Source organism: Misgurnus anguillicaudatus, chromosome 15 (assembly GCF_027580225.2).
Source record: "Misgurnus anguillicaudatus chromosome 15, ASM2758022v2, whole genome shotgun sequence".
In the NCBI taxonomy this organism is placed as follows: Eukaryota; Metazoa; Chordata; class Actinopteri; order Cypriniformes; family Cobitidae; genus Misgurnus; species Misgurnus anguillicaudatus.
In genome coordinates this window covers 11526148-11546848 of record NC_073351.2, presented here as the reverse complement: position 1 = coordinate 11546848, position 20701 = coordinate 11526148, and the positions used below count along the sequence as shown (strand labels likewise).

At 37.8% G+C, this 20701-nt stretch overlaps 3 protein-coding genes across 4 annotated transcripts; 2 read left to right on the top strand and 1 right to left on the bottom strand.

The window, feature by feature from the left end:
- The first annotated feature begins 146 nt into the window (after positions 1–146).
- On the top strand, positions 147–7689 carry LOC129419178 (uncharacterized). Of its 2 annotated transcripts, none has more exons than XM_055174231.2 (6): positions 147–653; positions 1213–3141; positions 3780–3967; positions 5157–5275; positions 5918–6038; positions 6270–7689. In XM_055174231.2, the coding sequence occupies exons 2-6, from the start codon at positions 1251–1253 to the stop codon at positions 6396–6398; spliced, it is 2448 nt and encodes an 815-aa protein (XP_055030206.2). In that variant the 5' UTR covers positions 147–653; positions 1213–1250; the 3' UTR covers positions 6399–7689. The 2 variants fall into 2 exon arrangements, with proteins under 2 accessions (XP_055030206.2, XP_055030207.2); XM_055174232.2 differs by having other exon boundaries at positions 148–653; positions 1291–3141.
- A 1555-nt stretch (positions 7690–9244) lies between these two features.
- Positions 9245–17020, top strand: kcnk6 (potassium channel, subfamily K, member 6). The gene is made up of 3 exons (XM_055174711.2): positions 9245–9711; positions 13022–13417; positions 16072–17020. Exons 1-3 carry the CDS (start codon positions 9396–9398, stop codon positions 16305–16307), a joined length of 948 nt encoding a protein of 315 aa, XP_055030686.1. The 5' UTR covers positions 9245–9395; the 3' UTR covers positions 16308–17020.
- A 984-nt stretch (positions 17021–18004) lies between these two features.
- Positions 18005–20088, bottom strand: sertad3 (SERTA domain containing 3). The gene is made up of 2 exons (XM_055174751.2): positions 19912–20088; positions 18005–19381 (listed from the first exon to the last, which is right to left on the bottom strand). The coding sequence occupies exon 2, from the start codon at positions 19379–19381 to the stop codon at positions 18584–18586; it is 798 nt and encodes a 265-aa protein (XP_055030726.2). The 5' UTR covers positions 19912–20088; the 3' UTR covers positions 18005–18583.
- Positions 20089–20701: the final 613 nt, after the last annotated feature.

Genomic DNA, 20701 nt, shown 5'->3' with positions numbered 1-20701 from the left:
AAATAAAAAAATTGCAAAACAATGGACATTGATGAGTGAAAATATTTCAATTTTGTTCTAAATGACAAGCAATGCTCACAAATGTAGTAGCTATTTATATGCTGATGCAACATGTAAAATCTAAAATCTTTAAAAGGCAAATATTTTACCACATCAAATGATGAAATGAGATTGTATAAGAGTGACATCACTGTTGCAAATACCGAATGAAGGTCTAAATAAAAGGGCTATAATGAAGTGCGCTCCTCGTGCGTAAGCGTAGAGCACTGAGAGTGCGTGCGCGTCAAACACGCTTGCCAATTGGTCAGCCTAGTGCACGCACTGGATTGCGGAGGCTCTGCGTTTCATTGCCAGCGAAGCAGCCTGCGCTATCCTCTCACACGGACGTTCACTTTGCTGTAATGGGGCACTTGAGACGTACATGAGACATAATAGACTACAAAACAATCTGGTTGGAATATATTTGGAAATCCTGCCTTAAACTCAGTGGTGTCATGGATATAATATTTTTTAACCAAGCCAACATTCACGTGAAGGTTAAAGGCAGAATCCTTCATCCCAGCAGCATCTTCAGAGCGCGCGACAGTCGGGATTATGCGCTTCGTGACATCGCCTCTGTTTGAGGATAATAACGGGCACGCAACGCACTAAAGGTAAGACAATACACGGGGAAATGGCTATGTGTGAAGTGAAATGATGCTAATATAACAAACACGACAACAATTGATGCGGATATTCCCCCCTCCCTGTCATACCCTATGTAAGAATACATCTGCCTGGGCAAGCATTGGTTAATGATAAATTCCTGATTTGGTGCAAGTGATGCGATCACGTATCGTGTGTGTAGCCTACGTAACGCAACGTCCTCTGCTCATCATCTGACACGAGACATTAAAATTGAGGAATTAACATCTACAAAACATATTACAACCCAATATACATTTGTTTGTGATTCATTTCTATAGAATTTGATAATTATGTTATAAATCTAAATATTAATAATATTTAATGTTATAATAATAAAACTGTATAACATTGTATATGACAGGTATTTACACAATATTATATATTATGTGTAGCGTTTATACTGTATATAAAATCACAATACTCTTTTGATAATATTGTACATGAATACTAACAATTGTTCATAATGGCTCATAATGGTATTTTCTATATATTAAATTCAAACTTTGATGCTCCTAATCTCATTAGATTACGAGACTTAGCCTGGATTTCACAAACTGGGTCACATGAGATTGTCTGACATCCTGTCATTCTTACCCACCACAGCATCTGATATTGTTCCCCTGAGAACAATGCTCCAACAAAACAACAATAATAACCACCCCTGCCTGGATATGACCCATAGAGAGATTTTGCATGACTACAGAAGACCCAGTGTCTCATTCACTAGTGCCATTGAGTTTGGAGCTATACCCCTAATTAAGGGCCTGAGAGCTTGGGCTGTAAGCGGTGGCTACTCTAAAACCAGAAGAAAGGGTGCTGCTGGACCTCGGGCACAGGGCACATGCCAACAGCCTCATGAAAGCAGGGTGGGGCAAACAGGTTGGTCAGGTCAGGTCAGCAATGGCTACGCCCAGACGCTGGAGAGTACAGCTAGTACCGCACGAACACCCGGAATCAGGCAAGGTGGGCCGGGTGCCCTCGTAACAGTGGCCACATTGAAAGGCACAGAGGGGGGTGGGCGACAGACTCAGACGCGGTGCCTCTTTCTCAAAGCGCAGGAAAGAGGTAACTACATCTGTGCCGTGGGAAACCGCGGAGCCGGGACGAGAATTCATACTGTAATTCTGGATGGGGCTAAAGAAGAGGGTAGATGCTCCTCAAGGGGACCCAGGGTGAATCAAGATGGGACGGACGAAGGTGGAACGCTAAGACCCAAGCCTAGGGCCATAAGAAAGTGGAGAAAGTGCAGTAAAGGCTCAGCCCAGAAACAAAAAACGTCTCAGGGTAAAGCGAAAATTACCCATCCACCTTGTGAGCAAGGACGTGATGATGCCGTGATCCTAGAAGAGCCAATTAACAGAACATCAGATAACACAACTGCAGACAGAATAACACAGTGCCAGACGGATGAAAATAAAATGGAGGATAGCAGTACAAGCTATTCGGGTTTAATCGAACAACAAAGTCCTGAGTTGAATGAAGATAAAAGGGCTAATTCACCCATATCAATTGCACACGAGAGCATGGACCCACAAACCAGCTGCTCTTCTGCCAAACCATGTGCCAATACAAGTGAGCAGGTTGAGGCCGGGACAGCTATTAGCTCATCTGATAAATGTTTTGGATTTAGTTGTGTCGATGATGCACAAAGAGACACTGAGATTAGTACATGTGATAATGACCTTGACGTGAATGATTATCAAAATATGGAAATGAATAAAGACTTTGTCGCCATTGTGCCAAAATTAGAAGAATCATCTGTAGTATCCAACAGCACCCAGATTAGATTAAATATAACACACTGTAATACTGAGCCAAGCATAGTTGATCCACCCATGAAAGCCTCTTATGAGTGTCCCGTCGACAACATTCAAGAGAATCAAGATGAAGAATCCAGGACAGATGAGTGCTTACTGAACTGTGAGAGTCAAAATTCAGTGGAGATTGTCACAAACATAACACAAAGAGGCGGGACTACAGACACAAAGATTATAGGGCAAGGATGCAATCCAGTTGCGTGTAACACCACAGGAAAGGAGCCTAAGCCACGACTGTGCTCACCTCAGCATCGGGAGGAATTCATTTCAGATTGTGAGAAACTTCAAGTTCAGCAATCTGACAAATCCTCTTCACAAGGCATTAGCACGCCAACAGCCGATATAACCACTGTTCACTCCCTGCCTAATCCTGCCCCTACCACCACTGCAGCCATAGCAACAGCCATCCCAGCACTAAGCAAGCGGGAGGTGGGGGCTAGAGGTGGAGACTTGCTACCACCGGTGAACTCCGAGTTCCTATCAGAACTGGAAAGAGCTGACGACAGGGACAAGGTGGCCACTGCCGAGGAGTCTCTTGACTTGGGCGAAGGGGAAGAAGATGAGTTTGGGGCTTTCCTGCAGGCGGGTGCCGAGCCGGACTGGACGGCCGGCTTCACTGGAGAGGATTACAACAGTGGTAAGTACACTTTCAATTGTGTCACACGTGTTGAAAGAAAAGTACTATAAGTTTTTGTTCGCTTTTGTCCGAACGAACATTAAGTCCGAGTGTTCCGATCCTGAAGGTCTGGATTGACCTGGATTCCTGCCGACCCCCTCGCATCCCCCGGCCTCATGTGAAGATTTTAATTATTTAAAGCCCTGCTTGAAATTCCTCACCCAAACACCACACCCCTCCTTCTCCTAGCTGCTGTATATTAGCCGAGAGCAAAAGACTTGCAAAAGCCAAGCCAATGGGACAAAAGGGGAGGCTAATTTCCATAATGTCATATGCAGGGGTAAAACAGGTGGACAACACAAAAATGCTTAACCTTCTTTAAGTTTTGTGATTAGATGATGGTAGTACGATCATTTCATATGACAAGAGTTATCTGTGTAGGACATCACATGTAACATAACTTTTTACAACAAACACTGAAGCTAAGACGTGTTCGGTTTGCAGAGTATAAAAAGTAAAGTATGGTTAACCACCTGTCAGTTATTACACGTGCCTTTAGTGCAATGATATGTTGCTAGTGTTTGTGAAAGCAGAACTAACATATTTTTGGCAAGTCAATTTGACTGTAAATACTTACATGAGCTCTCATATCCCCTCAGGAGAAGTTCAAAGATGTGCTGATGCAAATGTACCTGCATCCTTCAAATCTGATTGGACGGCACTTCAGCCGTCAGAGAGCACATGGATTGCTTTCAGTCAAGAGTCTGTGGAGCAGAAGATAACACATGATGGTCAATGGTGGCCTTCTACTTTAGACAAGCCAAACCTTTCTTCTGTTCACGATGTGGTACAGTGCTTTTAAAGTATAATTTCTATATATTCACAGTCTGTAAGTATTTTACAAAAAGACACTAAAAATAGTGTGGTAAGTGATAATGTACAGTCAGACGCTTCTCATCAGGGTATGTTTTGCAATAATCAAACTGCATAAATCACACTGCTACTTACCAAATTAATTTAATATCGGAGATAAATTATAAATTTTTTCAATTTAATTATTTTATTATTTAAGCAGAAATAAATCCAGGTGATTTCAGGTGATATGGGGGAAACAAGCACAGATATGTAGGAAAGTGGTTATAGTCGATAATGCAGTGCAGGGGTTCGCAACCTTTTCCACTTCAAGGCCCCCTTATTGTCCACAAAAATATTTGGAGGCCCCCACCTATAATTTCTTCCCAATAAAATATAGAGCTTGGCATAACTAGACAGCTCCATATTTGTTAATAGCTTGATTTTTAGTTGTTTGAGCTGTTTTAGATTTTGAGTTAATAATTTTTGAATAATATTAAGTCACCCTTTAAAGTTTGCTAAGGCCCTCTAGTGGAGGAGGATTGTCCATTAAGCAGTTTTAAAGGGGCCATTTCACAAGACTTTTTTAAGATGTCAAATAAATCTTTGGTGTCTCCAGAGTACATATGTGAAGTTTTAGCTCAAAATGTCATATAGAATTGTGCCGTTTTTGGGTGTGTACTTAAAAATGCAAATGAGCTGATCTCTGCACTAAATGGCAGTGCCGTGGTTGGATAGTGCAGATTAAGGGGCGGTATTACCCCCTTCTGATATCACAAGGGGAGACAAATTTGAATTACCTATTTTTCCACATGCTTGCAGAGAATGGTTTACCAAAACTAACTTACTGGGTTGTTATTTTTCACATTTTCTAGGTTAATAAAAGCACTGGGGACCCAATTAAAGCACTTAAACATGTCAGAAAGTCAGATTTTAATGATATGTCCGCTTTAATAGAAAACTATTTGACCACAGACATATTTCAGAATATGTCAGAATGAAGTATTGCCATGTAATAAAATAACATAAATACATGTTCATCCTTAACAAACACTAATTATAGCCCTAACCTTATGTAATATTCATGGTTGGTAAAAGCTTTTTTATTACTGTTGTTTTTGTAATGTGCTCCTTTTGTGTGTGTGTGTGTGTGTGTGTGTGCGTGCGTGCGTGCGTGCGTGCAGTCAAATGTGTTTCTAGATGCCTTTCCATCAGAAAAGCCATCATGTGAAGATCCTGATTACATTCCTACATTATCACAGCTTATGCAAGGACCTGAAAATGGCAATACAGAGGACCACAGGTATGTAGTATTGAGATTTAATTACATTTTACGCATTTGCAACATATTAAAGTACATTCAGTGTACATTTGTTCCCTGGGAATCAAACACATAACCTTTGCATTGCGAACAGATGATTCAATGTAGTTATATTAATGTGTACTATTGCATTTTAATACATTATAATGTATTAATGAGAATATGTATCATTGTATTATATTATGGATATCAGGTGTGGGCATTCCTGGTCCTGGAGGGCCACTGTCCTGCAAAGTTTAGATCCAATCCTAACAAACACACCTGAATGTCATTTCCAAGTAATCCTGCAGCCTTTGATTAGGATTTTCAGGTGTGTTTGATTAGGGTTGAAGCTAAACTTTTCAGGACAGTGGCCCTCCAGGACCAGGAATGCCCATCTCTGTATAGAATGTTCTTCTATCGCCACCATGTGGTAATAGAAGGGACTACTGCATTGCATCAGATAATAAGTAAACAAGAACATAAACACAATGAACTGTTTAGCATGAAATTTACAATTTCATTTACAACCTGTGAACGATGGAAATGTTAAAACAAATCTTTGCTTGATAATTACACAAGCAACAGTGGTGTAATATGTGCATCGTGTTATTGCTGTGTGTTAACCATTGTGCTTTCCCCAAGGGAGCAAAACTTACTTGATGGCCTGCAGGATCTAGACAGGATTGGTCTGAAATATGAGCGGGCGGAGTTGCTGTCTTGTAAACTTCTCCTTCAGTCGTTGCATTTGGACCGTCCCACCTCTGTGAGTTTGCAGCAATGTTGCAGTTGAGAAATCTGAAACGACTCTGCATGAACATATTGTGAAAACACTGTGAACCTGACACAGTTTGTAACTAAGTTTTGTAACATCAAATGTAGCATAATTCTCTGTAATGCCATATCAAAATGATACTACTGTATATTATTAACATCAAATGTATTTTTAATGGGGCTTGGTATGTGTACAATAATGTAACATACTTATTTACTACAGGACTGTGTGACAGTTCGAGTGAAGACCGGTGCCAGGTTTTCTCCGAATCTACCAACGTCCAACCAGCAATTAGCTGCAAGTGCTAAAAGAAGACTGTCTTATGACTTCAACAGAAATACCATGACCTAATCTCCATATCTACTGAAACACCTTTGAGCGATGCTTCCCTTAAAAGAGGACATTCAGAGAAAAGGAGCAATACATACAAAACTGCTTTTCCTGGATTGACTTCTATTCATGACTGACTTAAAGTGTATTTCTCTTTTAAATGTCTGTTCTCACGATAGATTTTGTTTTCACATTCAGCTGTGCATCAAGAGACACAAGACCTATGTTTAAACACATAAACACTTGTGAAGACCAATGGAGGTTACATTAGGACAGATCTGATTATAAATATGAAAAAAACTAAAAGAAAAAATTAACAGGGGGTGTTGGGGTATTTAAACCATTTGCTTTCCCAAACATATTACTCCGTTGTGTCCCCTTTTGTTAATTGATGAAAAAATGTCAATATTCATTTGTGTATAATTTACAAACTTGTTATGGATTACATTTTTCATTAGGTACACTCAGTAGTGCATATTCCTGCAAAAATGCAGGTTAGAATCCGTACCATGTACTGTCAGGAATAAAATGATCCAAAGCTGTCAATGGGCAGTACCCCTTACTATTTCGTTACAGATATGGTACCAATATGTACCTTTGAGGTACTAATATACACTCTTTGATACCGATATTAACCCTTTAGGTGCATAGGTGTATTTTTGGGGGTAAAGGGTACAGCTAGGGACCATTTTTCTGACTGTGGCCTGATCCAAGAAGCCCACGTCCCTTACGAAAATTAACCATGGTTTTATTGTGGTAAAAGTGTAGTAACCATGTTTTTTGGTGTTTTGATTACTATCAGCAAAATCATGGTTTTACTACACTAACTATGGTTTTTGAAAACCATGGTTGTCAAAACCATAGTTATTTTGTGGTTACGATGGTTTTACTACTGTTTTTTCTTACTGGAGTAAAACCATGGTTAATTTTCGTAAGGGGTTATTCCCTACTGTTGTATGATATAGGAAAACAACAATACAATTAAAAAGAGATTATGTCATGTGATATTTTTAGGGATTACGATTATTTACCAGTTTCCGAGAGGTGTCTTTATGCCTGAAGACTGTCAGAAAATGTATTTTCATACATGACACAGTGGTCCCTTCTCAGAAAAATCAATTTTCCTGTTTCCGTGTATTTTTTTTGCTTGTGCTTGAAGTGCTAAATATGAAAATGTACTGTGCCATTTTTAACTAAACTCATAAAAAATAGAGACCATATTTTCAGAAGTGTTTTAAAATTAATGTTAACATTTTAAATCGAGCCTGTAAGCTTGTTTGTTGATTCATGTAATTAAAAATCTTGAAAGGTTTGTAAGAATCTGATTTACTTTGTGCTAGACTAAAGATCGACTTTTTATACTTACTGTAACTGAATGACCAGTGTTGGGGGTAACGCATTAAAAGTAACGTGCATTACGTAATAATATTACTTTTCTAAAATAACAAGAAAAGTAACGCATTACTTTTTAAATGTACACATTAATATTTGAGTTACTTTTTTAAAAAGTAATGCAAGTTACTTATTTAGTTTAATTAATTCAATTAAAAAATAGATGTACTGAATTAAACTAAATGTCACATTATGCACTCTATGTGTACACCCCTATGTGGGAACAGTTTGAGTCAGAAACTAAGATGGCAGGCCAGAGCTCGACATTTTTGTGCTGAAATATGCAATTTCTGAATGCAGAACTTTTCAGTCATAAAAAACACCTGCAAGGCCTGAAAGAGATTAAGCCAAAAAAGTAACGCAAAAGTAACTAAAAAGTAATGTTAGCATTACTTTCCATGAAAAGTAACTAAGTAACGCAATTAGTTACTTTTTTGGGAGCAACTTAATATTGTAATGCATTACTTTTAAAAGTAACTTTCCCCAACACTGTGAATGACTAATAGCAACAACGGCTGTAAACACAAATTAATATGTGCACGTTTCTTTATCAGCACATATTGACTAACATTCTGAATACTCTAATGATGAAGTGAAAGCAATAGTATACAAGTGTATTTCATCTAAAATATGTTTGAAAAAATCTTCATTGAACAGTGAAAGAGCAGTTAACTCGTTGCATGCAAACTTTCCTAACTTTGGTTCACTAAGAAAAGAGTTTCATTGTCTACAGTTTCTCATACTGCTGTCCTTACACAACCCTATAGGTGCAGATGGCAGTGAAGTATGTTTACTAAGTGTCAGTCAGTATGAACAGAAATGAAATAAACTGTTCTCACTGCAGCTATTTATTCCCTCACGACATGTGACTCTCCCATCACACATCATATTTAAACAAACTTCATCACGAGTTTGTTTTTCTTTTGGTATTTTTTTCACCCAACATGTAATCTGAGACACTGTGTAAAAACCACCAACTGTTTTAGTGTGTTGACTTCCTGCTTCATCTTACATTACGTGTACAGTAGGCTATAGCACTTGTTGATATGAAGTTTAGTGACGTAATCGAAATTATCTAAATTTGCCTTTTGCAAATAACTCACCCATAGCATCAGTCATAAAACTCACCATAAAGACATTTGGCCATTCTACTGCAGGCACCCATCCTATATAAATATAGCCAACTATTAGTATACTTAGGAATTTTATTTAGTAAATTCCTAAATGCTTTGGTGTTTTTATATTAAAGTATGGCATTTCTACAGTATCAGTTCACTATAGTTGATACTACAGAGTATTATAGTATACATTAACAACAGTAATACTTACTAGGCATACTACAGTATACTTTTACTGCAATTTACTGTATACACTCCAGTATTTTCCTGAGGAATTTCACGTATTTCTCCGCTAGGTGCAAATGAAACCGGTTTTTAGACATCCCATTGTTTCGCACCTTGCAAACGAAACCCACAAAGTTTTGTCACCCATGTGACCAAGCAAAGCAGGCAAGTAATTTCCTGCCCGACTTTTGGGTCGAGGGTGGAGTTTAGTCGGTATACTTAAAACTTTGACGCTAAGTTTGTGGTTAATTTCACCGGGACCGGGTTCCTTGTACTCACCATCATGAGCCCGGCACTGAGGTCTTGTTTTGTGCTCGTGAGTTTCATCACAGCATATATTTGTTATCTGATACTGGGAGCGCTGGTTTTCTCAGCTATCGAGCGGCCCGTTGAGGAGAGCCTGAAATCAGACCTGAAGTCCCTGAAAGCTGAATTTCTCAACCTGAGCTGTATCGACGCCTCGGCTCTTGAGACTTTCTTGGAAAGAGTTTTAAAAGCTAATAAACACGGCGTGTCTGTCCTTCAAAATGCATCGCTTCGTACAAACTGGGATTTGGCGTCGTCTTTGTTCTTTGCCAACACGATGGTCACGACAGTGGGTAAGTTTAACTTAAGTTTCACATGGATGTTGAGCCTTTGATGTAACAGATACTCATCAGACATTTTTGTAAACGCGTTGCTTTTACAGTTATTTAGAGAACTGTATAAACACATCAGAAGGGCTGCAATACAAAGTTCAAATGTTCGTCATCACTGTACAAACTTATGGTAAGAAGAGCAAACAATGGCACTTTTTACCTAACGGGCCACGGATTCTTTTGTTTAACGGGCTACTTGATGACTTTTAATGATTTTAGTCGTACTGCATCCAACATCCTGCCAAAATATCATTGCAATAGAAACAATCACAGAAAATATAATGGATTTAATGGTTATAATGGGAATTCCTTATGGTTTTAGCTGGTCTCCCAGCTTGGTATTAGCTGGTTTTGCTGGTCTACCTGTGTTTTGGTCACTTTTTAAAGGGGACATATCATGGAAATCTGACATTGTTCTCAGTGCTTCTATCAACCTAGAAAACATAAAAAAGATCAACCCAGTAACTTAGTTTTGGTAAACCATTCTCTGCAAGCATGTGAAAAAAATAGGTCATTGAAATTTGGCTCCCTTTGTGATCTCAGGAGGGGATAATACAGCTCCTTAATCTGCACTATCCAACCACAGCGCTTTCATTTTGTGCAGAGATCAACTCATTTGGTTTTAAAGGACACTCCCATTTTTGCACACACCTACAAAGTGACAATTTGAAGTTATAATAAATTATCAATGTGGTATTTTAAGCTAAAACTTCACATATGTACTCTGGGGACACCAAAGATTTATTTGACATTCCAAAAAAGTCTTGTGAAATGTCCCCTATAAGATGGTCTAGCTGGTCAGGCTGAAAGACCAGCTGACCCACCATCTTGACCAGCTTTGCCAGGCTAGGTGGACCAGCTTAAACCACCTAAAAATTATTCCACTTGGATTTTTCAGTCAGGAATTGTGTTAGTTTAATGGTTTCTGATGGTTTCTACTGGTAATTTGTCATCAGTTTCTATTGGTGGGAATAAAACCCAGACACACTACATAAAGGAATTTTGTAATGGTTTCAATGGGATTTGTAATGGTCTATACTGGTAGTGTATTGGCTTCTTGGCAGGATGTTATCTGTTGCGCGGAAACCAATAAACCTCCTTTAAATCAAGATGGAAAAGCCCAAACCACAGTACATAATGGCTTAGGTAAACAGCTGATATAGTTCATAGTAGTGTTTATAAATTAAAGCCAATAGAATTTCAGTAACACTTCACAATAAGGCTGTTTTTGTTTAATCCATTAGCTCATGGGTTTTCAAACTGAAGCCAGGGTCCCCCAGGGGTCCACCAGAAGGTTCCAAGGGGTCCTCTGAAAATGTCAAGTCTTTATAATATCACAATGGTTATTTATCTAACACAGTTTACATTTTTCTTTTTAAAAATATGGATATATCTTTTATGAAAGGTAGAGCTGGGCAAAAAAATCACCTGCGGTTCTCATGCATGTCTCATCAGTAAAGTCGGTTCGCTGATTAATAGTAAATCGCCCTCACCTGCTTTCAGATGGAGCGGCATTAGATGGAGCGGCTTTTACTACACAGAGCTGAATTTCACAGAGAAGCTAAAACCGCATACATTATTGCATACATTAGAGGCGATTTCCCCCGATTATGAATGTGATGAAATTCTCGTTGAAATTCGGGGTATAATAAATGCCGCTCCATCTGAAAGCAGGTGATGGCAATTTATTATGCGGCTATGAATCAACATTATAAGCGAGCGTATTACTATTGTAACGTATAGAAGAAGGAGCTAAGTTAAGCCAATGAAAGCCGACTCCCAGGGTTGAAAAACCCCCTAGGAGCAAAAAGACCCAGACTTTTAAGCCGGGAGAAAAAAAGTCCTATGAGGAAAAAACCCTTGGGGGGATATATATAAAAATTAAATGGGTTCTGCCGGTGGTCGTTGGTCAGGCATCAGCTAGGCATCACGTTGAAGGATGGCTAGTAAATCAGGGATGTTCCGACCTTCACATTTACCGGAACTGGGTCTGTTTGTTTCATTGTCCTCTATTAATAAATACTGAAAAACGATATTGCTCATTGTTAGTTAATGTAGCTAATGCATTTAATAATGTTAACAAATACATCCTTATTGTAAAGTGTCACCAGAATTTGTAATGCTTTTAAATGGGATCATGAAGGGGGGCTACTATTTATTTAGGGTTTTTTTATCAAAATTTTCTCTAATAAATTATTCACTTTGTCAACTAAAATGATGCAGGAATGGATATGTATCACCCGTACAAGATGATTCCCAAATATATTTGATAACAAGGATGTATTCTAAGTTTTATTGATTTAATGTTGTTGTTTGAAGGTAATGTTAACACAAATGTGTGGTATTTATAGCCCACATGATTTCAGTATTTGTCAAGTACCCAAGAAGCTTTTTAATGATCTAAGCTGTGTATTTTAACATGTGTTTTTCATTTTAACAAATAACATAATCTGAAGAAATAATACATCAGTTATTTCCCTAGGTTTAAACAACTGTATCTTCTTTACACGTAGCCTTGTTGAGGTTTACTGAGGTGTGGATGGGGGAAATTAAACCAAAATTTCCCAGGTCGAATCAGGAAGTGATTTAAATGAGAAATATTTGTATGGCAGGCAAATATGCAGAACAGTTCCTCAATAAGCTTAAATAAACACACATAAGAGTCTGGTTAGTAGTTCACAGGGTTTTTTGATTCATTCGGTTTGGCTTTAGTTGTTATTAGTGTATTTTTAGGCTGTCTGAAAATATTTCAGTCATGTCTACATACGACTATATCACTTTTTTCAGTTTGGACATAGTGCAGGCTTTGTTTGTTAACTGGGCTTTTCAGCAGTGAGAAATGGAGACTTAATAAGACTTGTTTGTCTTCATAAAGCTTTCCTTTCATTAAGCATGTTTACCTCAACCATTGACCTTTATTAGATTACAGTAAAATGTTTATTTTGTGGTGAAATCACATGTATTGTATTATTTGCATGTTAAAGGTCTCTAAGTTTCACATGTTCCTCTTTAAATAAACCAGTCTCATCTTACATGAATTTGTACGTAGTTTATGCATGTACGAACTATGAAGTGAATCATAGAAAAACCTCTGATTATCATAAAAATAAAAACAATAATGAAACCCTGTCCCTAACCCAAACATCACAGGGGCAAAAGCAAATCGTACAAAAATGTACGAATGTGATCGTACAAATTAATTCAAATTTGCCACCTTGTATTTTGCCATAAGTTAGCATTGAATAAAGTGCTGTTTCTTCTTATTTCTCAGGATATGGCCACACTACACCCCTCTCCGATGCAGGCAAAGCGTTCTCTATCGTGTATGCTTTGATCGGGGTACCCTTCACCATGCTAGTGCTCACTGCCTGCGTCCAGCGTTTAATGCACCCGCTAACCTACAAGCCCATCTCCATGTGCCAGCGACAGGGCGGCCTGCACCCACGCACCGCCAGCATTGTGCACTTTATAGTGCTGTTGCTTCTGGTGGTGCTTGCCTTCTTTGTGGTACCCGCGCTGGTGTTCTGCAACATAGAAGAATCCTGGTCTTTCTTGGATGCCGTTTATTTTTGCTTCATATCCCTCTGCACCATAGGACTGGGGGACTTTGTGCCAGGGGAAAAGCCAGGACAGAACCTGCGGGGTCTGTACAAGATATCCGTCATGGGTAAGACATCCAACCAGAATGTTGTTTGGTTCTCAACTAGTGGGTCATGACCCAGATTGTTTTGCACAGAAAAATCTATGCAAAATGAAAATAAAACGTGTCGCTAATCACTACTACATTTATATCAAAGGCTGTGCAATTTGCATTCAATTTACAATATTTTGATGTGAAATTAATCTGTTAATTGGTTAAACCCACTAAGATATCAATGTGAACTTTTTTGTTACAAAAATAGGTTTTGACCATGATAGGTTTTTTGCAGTGAAGAATTGGCTACTGAGAGCATGAAACCAGTCATTAAAGGTGCAGTGTGTAACTTTTAGACGGATCTAATGACAGAAATGTACTATTATATACAAAACTATTTTATCAGTGGTGTATAAAGACCTTACATAATAAACTGTTATGTGTTTATTACCAAAGAATGAGACGTTTTTATCTACATACACCGCGGGTCCCCATACATGGAAGTCACCATTTTGTGCCGCCATGTTTTACAGCACCCCTAAATGGAAAAACTGCTCTACAGAGCACGTTTTGTCACTACTGTATTTTCTTTTAGACAGCAACATGTTTGTCCTGTGGCAGCTACAGTAGCTTCTCTATGCTTTTTGTTGAACGGTGGATTGAGCGGTTGGATGCAATTCATAATCTCACTGCTATATGGTGCTGAAATCTACACACTGCACCTTTAAAAGATTTTAGATTTAGAATTTCAATTTTTACATTTACACATTTTGCAGCCATTTTTATCCAGTGCATTAGGCATGTGAGGAATAATTGACGACAGGCCGTTGAATTATTAAAAAATTATGCACACCCAAGGTGGCAATGTGGCACTATGCGGAGCATTATTTTTAAATAATTACATTTATACCACGGTTACCACAGACATTGCTCTGGTGATTATTTGACGGGTCAGGTGTGCGTTTATCGAAAACTAATGCATACCCGTGGAGCATTTCTCAACCAATCAGAATAAAGCATTCAACAGCCCTGTGGTATAATACGAGGAATACGTTTTTTTATCACTGTGTGTTCCCTTGGATCGAACAACCTTTTCTGCCACAATCACAAAACTCGAAACAGGGTGAACGGCACTTTCACATTCACTTTGCAGCCCTCTATCGGCCAAAACCGCACTTAAGAAGTTTCCAACCGTCAGGTCCAATCCTGTAGTTCGAGTGAAAACTATAAAAACTTGTTTTACGGCAAGTTACAATCCAATCAGAGCCAGCTTTGCTGCAGTAGGCTAAATTATTTACGACAGTGGTAATGGACAATTCCGCTTCCAACCTGTAGGGGGAGCAAAGAGCAAAAACTCTTTAGTGTTGCTTTAAGCCAGTTGTTCCCAAACTTTTTCAGCATGCATGCGGCCCCCCTTGTGTACGGTGCATTCCTTTGCAGCCCCCCAAAGAAAAGTTGTGACAAAAAGCTCAACACTAAATTATAGAAAAAAATTAGTGCTTTTGGTTAGTAGCCTTATTTTTTTAGGTTTAATTACACAGAATTCATGATAAATTAATGTATTTCATAAAATGTCATAAAACTGGGGCCCCCCTGGCACCATCTCGCCCCCAAGAAAACCACTGGCTTTAAACTACAATTTTGGGTTAACAACTGATGGCCAATTGTAAAAACTGGGTCCAGTAGCAAATCCATTTGAGAGCCATGATCAAGAGATTGATATGCATTTTGTATATTTTTTAGTATCGTTTAAAAAGAAATGAGTGTGTCATGTTTATACAACGAAGTATATCCTTTTAACGTCACCCTTTAAGGTCTTTATGTGGTTTATCTGAAGGAGTGGTGCAGTACTGTAAAGTTTACTTAAGGCTGTGTCTGGTTATGACATTACACATTGATATTATTTAAAGAGACTAAAACTGGATGGCATTATTTCAATAAGATAAGTTTAATGTAATTTCAATTTAAACAACAAATGCATCAAAACCGACTTGTTTTCTTTTATTCATACTGTATGTGAGTCCAAGCCGCAAGTACAAAATTATTTTGTACATTTTGAAATCAATTTTGCTGCATTAAAAGATCAAGAACATTTAATTTCATACAATATTAGGATGCATTTAAAATATAGATTGACTGAAAGTATTTTTACACACCAATGTCAATATCATTGTGTGACAGCTCGGTTATGTCCTTGTGTACATATGCTTTTATTACATGCCTCTAGCAACAGTGCGTAAGATAAACATCATGTGACATTTAAAAGACATAGAGCTTTAACATAATTTATTGCTTTTTATGCATGCTGTATGTTTTAGTGCTGAATCATTTCTTTCAGTCATCAGCAGGTTTGTTTTTCAAGCTTTAGGTTTGGATTTAGTGCGACCTGTACTGGAAGTTTCATCATCTTAAGAGGATTAGAGTTCAAATCTTTCGTCTTCTGGTGAAATAAATGGCCATTTTGTGCTTTCTGTCATTTATAGTTGTGAAGAGTTATTTACAATGATATTTACGTCATTTATAGTTATGAAGAGTTATTTACAATGGTCTTAAATAACTAACATCATAAGATCTATTATAAAGCATCAGTGAGATCATGTGGGTGATTATGTCAGAACTATTGTTGGGGAATCCGGACTAGAGATTTGGTTATGGAGTTTCCAATCGTTCTTTTCTTTCTTTTACAGTCTACCTGTTTGTGGGCTTGATGGTCATGTTCCTGGTCCTTCGTACCTTTCACAAGCTCGCTGACTTGCACGGGTGGACTGCTTTCTTCCAGCTGCCCAGCTGCGATGAGGAACGTGACGATACGGAGCCAATAATCAATAAGGAGCACGGTGAAGAATCAGCCGAGTCTGAAAAGGCCTCGGTTCAGCCACTGGATCCGAGCTCTCAAGTTTCCTACAACTCTATAAACAGATAAAACAGCAGGCCGTTTCTTTACTCATGTCCTGGAGCTTCATACGACACGTTGCATTTTAGCAGCCTGGCACCGCAACACCCACAAGGTCAAGACAATATGAGCACGTGCAATACAATACACCTCACCGTGGGGCGGAGCGGGTTCTGATGTTTTGTATGGACAAGCGTCAGGGCAGACTTTGGTTCATAAAACTAGCGATTGTTCCAACTTCTGTGTTTGGTCTGTCCCAAAACTGGTCTTTAAGACTTTAGGATGATTTATTTAAACTAGTATATCTGATATGCAAAAAAAGAAAAAAAAAGTTATGTGTGGAAATTGTGGCTCCACTAATACTTGGTGTTTTTATGTTCAAACATATTACAAGATCACCATTTAATTATTTAAATGGTAATTAAATAATAATTTGTATTTCATTTAACAGCAAGTGTCATGACTCCTCTGTACTGTAGTAACAGGAAGAGGATGATGCTGCTGCTGTGAATGAGGAGAACATCACATGCACTTTATGATCTGCTTTTTACAAATGTTTACTCAATCATTGCATAACTAACGTTATATGCTGGACACAGTGGTTGTTTTGTTTTGTCTTGTATGTAGTGTATTCATTGTAACATTGAAGGTATAGGGAACAAAAGGTGACCGATATTCACTGTCAGGATTATAAAGGGGGTTTTAAGACATTGCATGCACAGGAAAATAAAATATTTTTGTTACTTTTGAGTTGCTTTTATTACACAGGTCTGGTGCTGTCTTTTGGAAATTTATTATAGAGTCATACCTGAGTGAAGAGAGAAGTTTCAATTTATATCATACATCCTTTTTCTAATCTCTCTTGGGACCCTGATGTGTTGAGTACTTGAAATAGGTTTGTAAAATAATTTTAATAAATTTATCTGCATACAGATGTGGTTAAGCAACCTTCCACTCCATTGAAACCACTGTAATACATCTCTAAACAACTGTTTAGTAGTCCTTGTATTTTTCAGAACCAGTAAAAGTGATCACGTAGTATTGTATCCTCTACTTTTAACATAATGTTTTGATAAAGTTTTGAGATATAAGAATGAATCAATTTTGGATACATCCTTTTACTGTAGTCTGTAATAGTCTATACATTTATTGTCAGAATATTTTCTGAAAGTGTGGAGATGAATTAAAGCACAATCCAACATCATATTGTTGGTTCAAGATTGTTCATTTCTGTTTTATGGTATCATTTAAAAAAAGTACACCTTTGTGTCTAGATTATTAGTTTGTCAAAAATACTTATTGGTACCAAATGTGTAAAAAAACTACAACGGGTAATGAATAGCATCCCAGTGACAGCTGATTTACGTAGATTTTATTAAGGATCCTATGCAGTTTTATAAAATGAGACCCCAGGGGTTTTCAAACTTTTTGATGGCAGGGACCCTCAGTCCCCCACAAATGAACCTTTGGCAAGGGCCCCCATTCCTAAAATATATCCATAAAGAAACATTTAAACCGTCCTATAAATTGTAATTGTGATATTATAAAGACAGCAAATGTATACAAACTTTAATAATTGGCTACACAAACGGTTTGCTATGTCTTTTTTCTACTTAAATTTTCTGGGGACTCCTTGGAATCTTCTGGGCCCCAGTTTGAAAACCCCTGGTCTGCTAGCATGAGTGTGTCATGACTATTTCTCAAATATACTACATCCGGCCACTGGGTGTCACCAAATATCACTTTATTCAGAGTACAACAACAATACAATAAGTGATTCATATTCAAACAACAAATGAACAGTAAATGTTTTGCATAGGCATCTACACGTTTGTCTGTTTAAACACTATACTTTATATTCATAATGCACATTATAATAGTTTTAAACTACAATATACAAAATCTGTTCACATAAATTCATTTGGACACATATAGTGATAAGATGCAACCTACTAATCCGTTAAAAACTTTAAGAATTAACTCAATGAAAAGTGCATTATACGTCTTAGGGAACAATACTTTCAACAAGTAACAAAAATACATACTTATAGATTTGTAAGGACTTTGTGGACTCGACCTCAAAACATGTAACCAAACCAAGTTATTGCAACATATCCTTGAATAAACCTTGAACACCTGACTTTTGATATAAAAAAAGTTTCATGATGCAAGCATCAAGGGAACTAGAGACTGCAATAGGAACCATTACTTGACAATGTGATGTAGTTTTTAACAAATAACTCGCCAATCATCACATGACAAAACCATAATCTGAATGTAATGAACATGATACCAGAAAAAAAAACTCAACTTTGTGGGCAAGTTCTCATCAAGATGTCCATAACATGCTCAATCTCATGAATTTCCCATGTTGCCGGACAAATTGAAGATGAGGAAGACGACGGCAGATACTTGATCAGCTCATCGGCAGTGACAGAAAAACCTTGAAGAAGATTCATCTCTGGTTCAAACACGGTCGTGTCAACATCCAGGAGCAATTTATCTAAAGCCACATCCTGAGGACCACCAGGACACGTCATTTCTGTTTTGCTGAACGATGATACCATATCAGATGTTCTTCTGGTGTCGGTCCTCAAACCTGATAGTGGACACTGTGTGAGCTTTCCATCTCCCGTCACGTTCTCTATGGAGCCTAGCGGAGCCCGTTGAGATACACAAGGCCCTTGAGCACCATCTATGACCGCGTCTAGATCTTTGAGGATGGCAGAGATGGCTGAAGATAAAGAAAATTCATCCTCTGAAGACCAGGCCATGAACTCCTCATCCGTGCTCAGGGAATACAGAGGTGGATTATAGCCCATTAGGGACGGCCCTCTGGAAAAATCAGGCTCTACCTCCAATTCTGTGCGGGTTTGAGGTTTAGTTTCAATCCCGACGGCTGACAGCGACTCTACCTTGGATTGAACTTGCCGAAGGGTGTTGTTGATGAGAACGGACCGCAGTAGGCTGGGCTCTACTAGAGCTTGGTCACGGTGAAATTTGTCCATGGAGATGTCCAACACAGACTGCAGCTGACTTTCCCATACAGATCCAGCAGCCTCACAGTCACCATGGAGCTTACGCTTCTGTCCTTTAGCCACCATCTATGAAACAACAGACAAGCTGTGAACTTTATTGCAGAAAAGTCAATACTACATAGATAGACAATGCAATACAAATTTTAAAAGCAACATACATTATAGTTTAAAATACTCATTATTATTAATGTACACACTACATAAAAAACCTGTGTAACCTGTGTAATCTTAAGTACGTTTTGTTTATAAATTATCTGTTTTATGATGTACAGGACACTGTGTCGTTAAATAAGGAGATACAAAATAAATACATTTTTAATAATTAAGACGACATTGGTTTGTATGAATTTTATTTTCATATTAATAGATATAAAACCATTCAGCAGTCTTTTTAATGTTTGTTTGTCGTGACAAACAACTCAATTAAATTATGTCAAAGATACAAATATTTATTTCACCAAAACAATGAATAAAACATTGTATTTTTACTATCGCGGAGTGCTGTGTAAACAGAAATCGATGCGTTAGCTTAGCTAACTATCCACGCAAGTTTAAGTTTTAATGTCTGGACCACATGTTAGTACACTTTAACTTACCGTTTAACTTGGTAGAGTAGGCCCAAATATCGACGTGAATTTGTTCTATTTAAAGATTCATTTGATCGCTGTATATTGTGCTTCCTCCGTCGTCTGTCGGTCGATTAATCCGTTTGCTGGAATGTTTTGTCCCGCCAGTGATTCAATCAGTTCTGACGTCACGCGCGCACGGAATCGTGGGTATTGTAGTTACATACGCAGAGCGCCTCTATGTACCAATTTATATGCATATCTACATATATATTATACATAAATTCTGAATCCCCATACACATAAAAGAAAAGTAGTCTGAAAAGTATCAATAATGCATAGTTTTATTGAGAAAATAAAAAAAAATCAACAAAAACACTGCAAGTTCTTAAGGCAAAACAAAAAAGGATCATCAATCGCACATTTTCTCAATTAACGTTACTTTTTTTTCTTAAATAAAATTTGCACAACTCTTTAAAGGTATAAAAAGGGCATATATGTAAACATGTTAAAATTATACATGTTTGAGAAAGAATGTCTAATGATTATACACTGTAAAAAGTGAAAGCTGCTGTACTTAACCCCTTCAGACACTGTGTCCACTGGAATGGACATCACATGTTTTGTGGATCAAACCAATAAAAATGCTGTTCAATCAATCAAAACAAGGCATAGTGATTTAACACCTGAAAAATCAGGTCTGAAGGGGTTAAAAAATTGGTAACACCGAGTTTTATAAATTTTTAAGGGATTCATTTAAGGTGAAAAGGTTTTAGAATTACTTCAATTGGTAACACTTCAAATATTTTGAGTGAATTTT

Excerpts from the sequence above, each read along its gene's own strand:
- LOC129419178 (XM_055174231.2), top strand. The coding sequence starts at position 1,251 with ATGAGATTGTCTGACATCCTGTCATTCTTACCCACCACAGCATCTGAT. Across the intron at positions 3,142-3,779 it reads TGGAGAGGATTACAACAGTG|GAGAAGTTCAAAGATGTGCT; the intron begins GTAAGTACACTT and ends ATATCCCCTCAG. Across the intron at positions 5,276-5,917 it reads GGCAATACAGAGGACCACAG|GGAGCAAAACTTACTTGATG; the intron begins GTATGTAGTATT and ends GCTTTCCCCAAG.
- kcnk6 (XM_055174711.2), top strand. The coding sequence starts at position 9,396 with ATGAGCCCGGCACTGAGGTCTTGTTTTGTGCTCGTGAGTTTCATCACA. Across the intron at positions 9,712-13,021 it reads CACGATGGTCACGACAGTGG|GATATGGCCACACTACACCC; the intron begins GTAAGTTTAACT and ends CTTATTTCTCAG. Across the intron at positions 13,418-16,071 it reads GTACAAGATATCCGTCATGG|TCTACCTGTTTGTGGGCTTG; the intron begins GTAAGACATCCA and ends TTTCTTTTACAG.
- sertad3 (XM_055174751.2), bottom strand. The coding sequence starts at position 19,381 with ATGGTGGCTAAAGGACAGAAGCGTAAGCTCCATGGTGACTGTGAGGCT.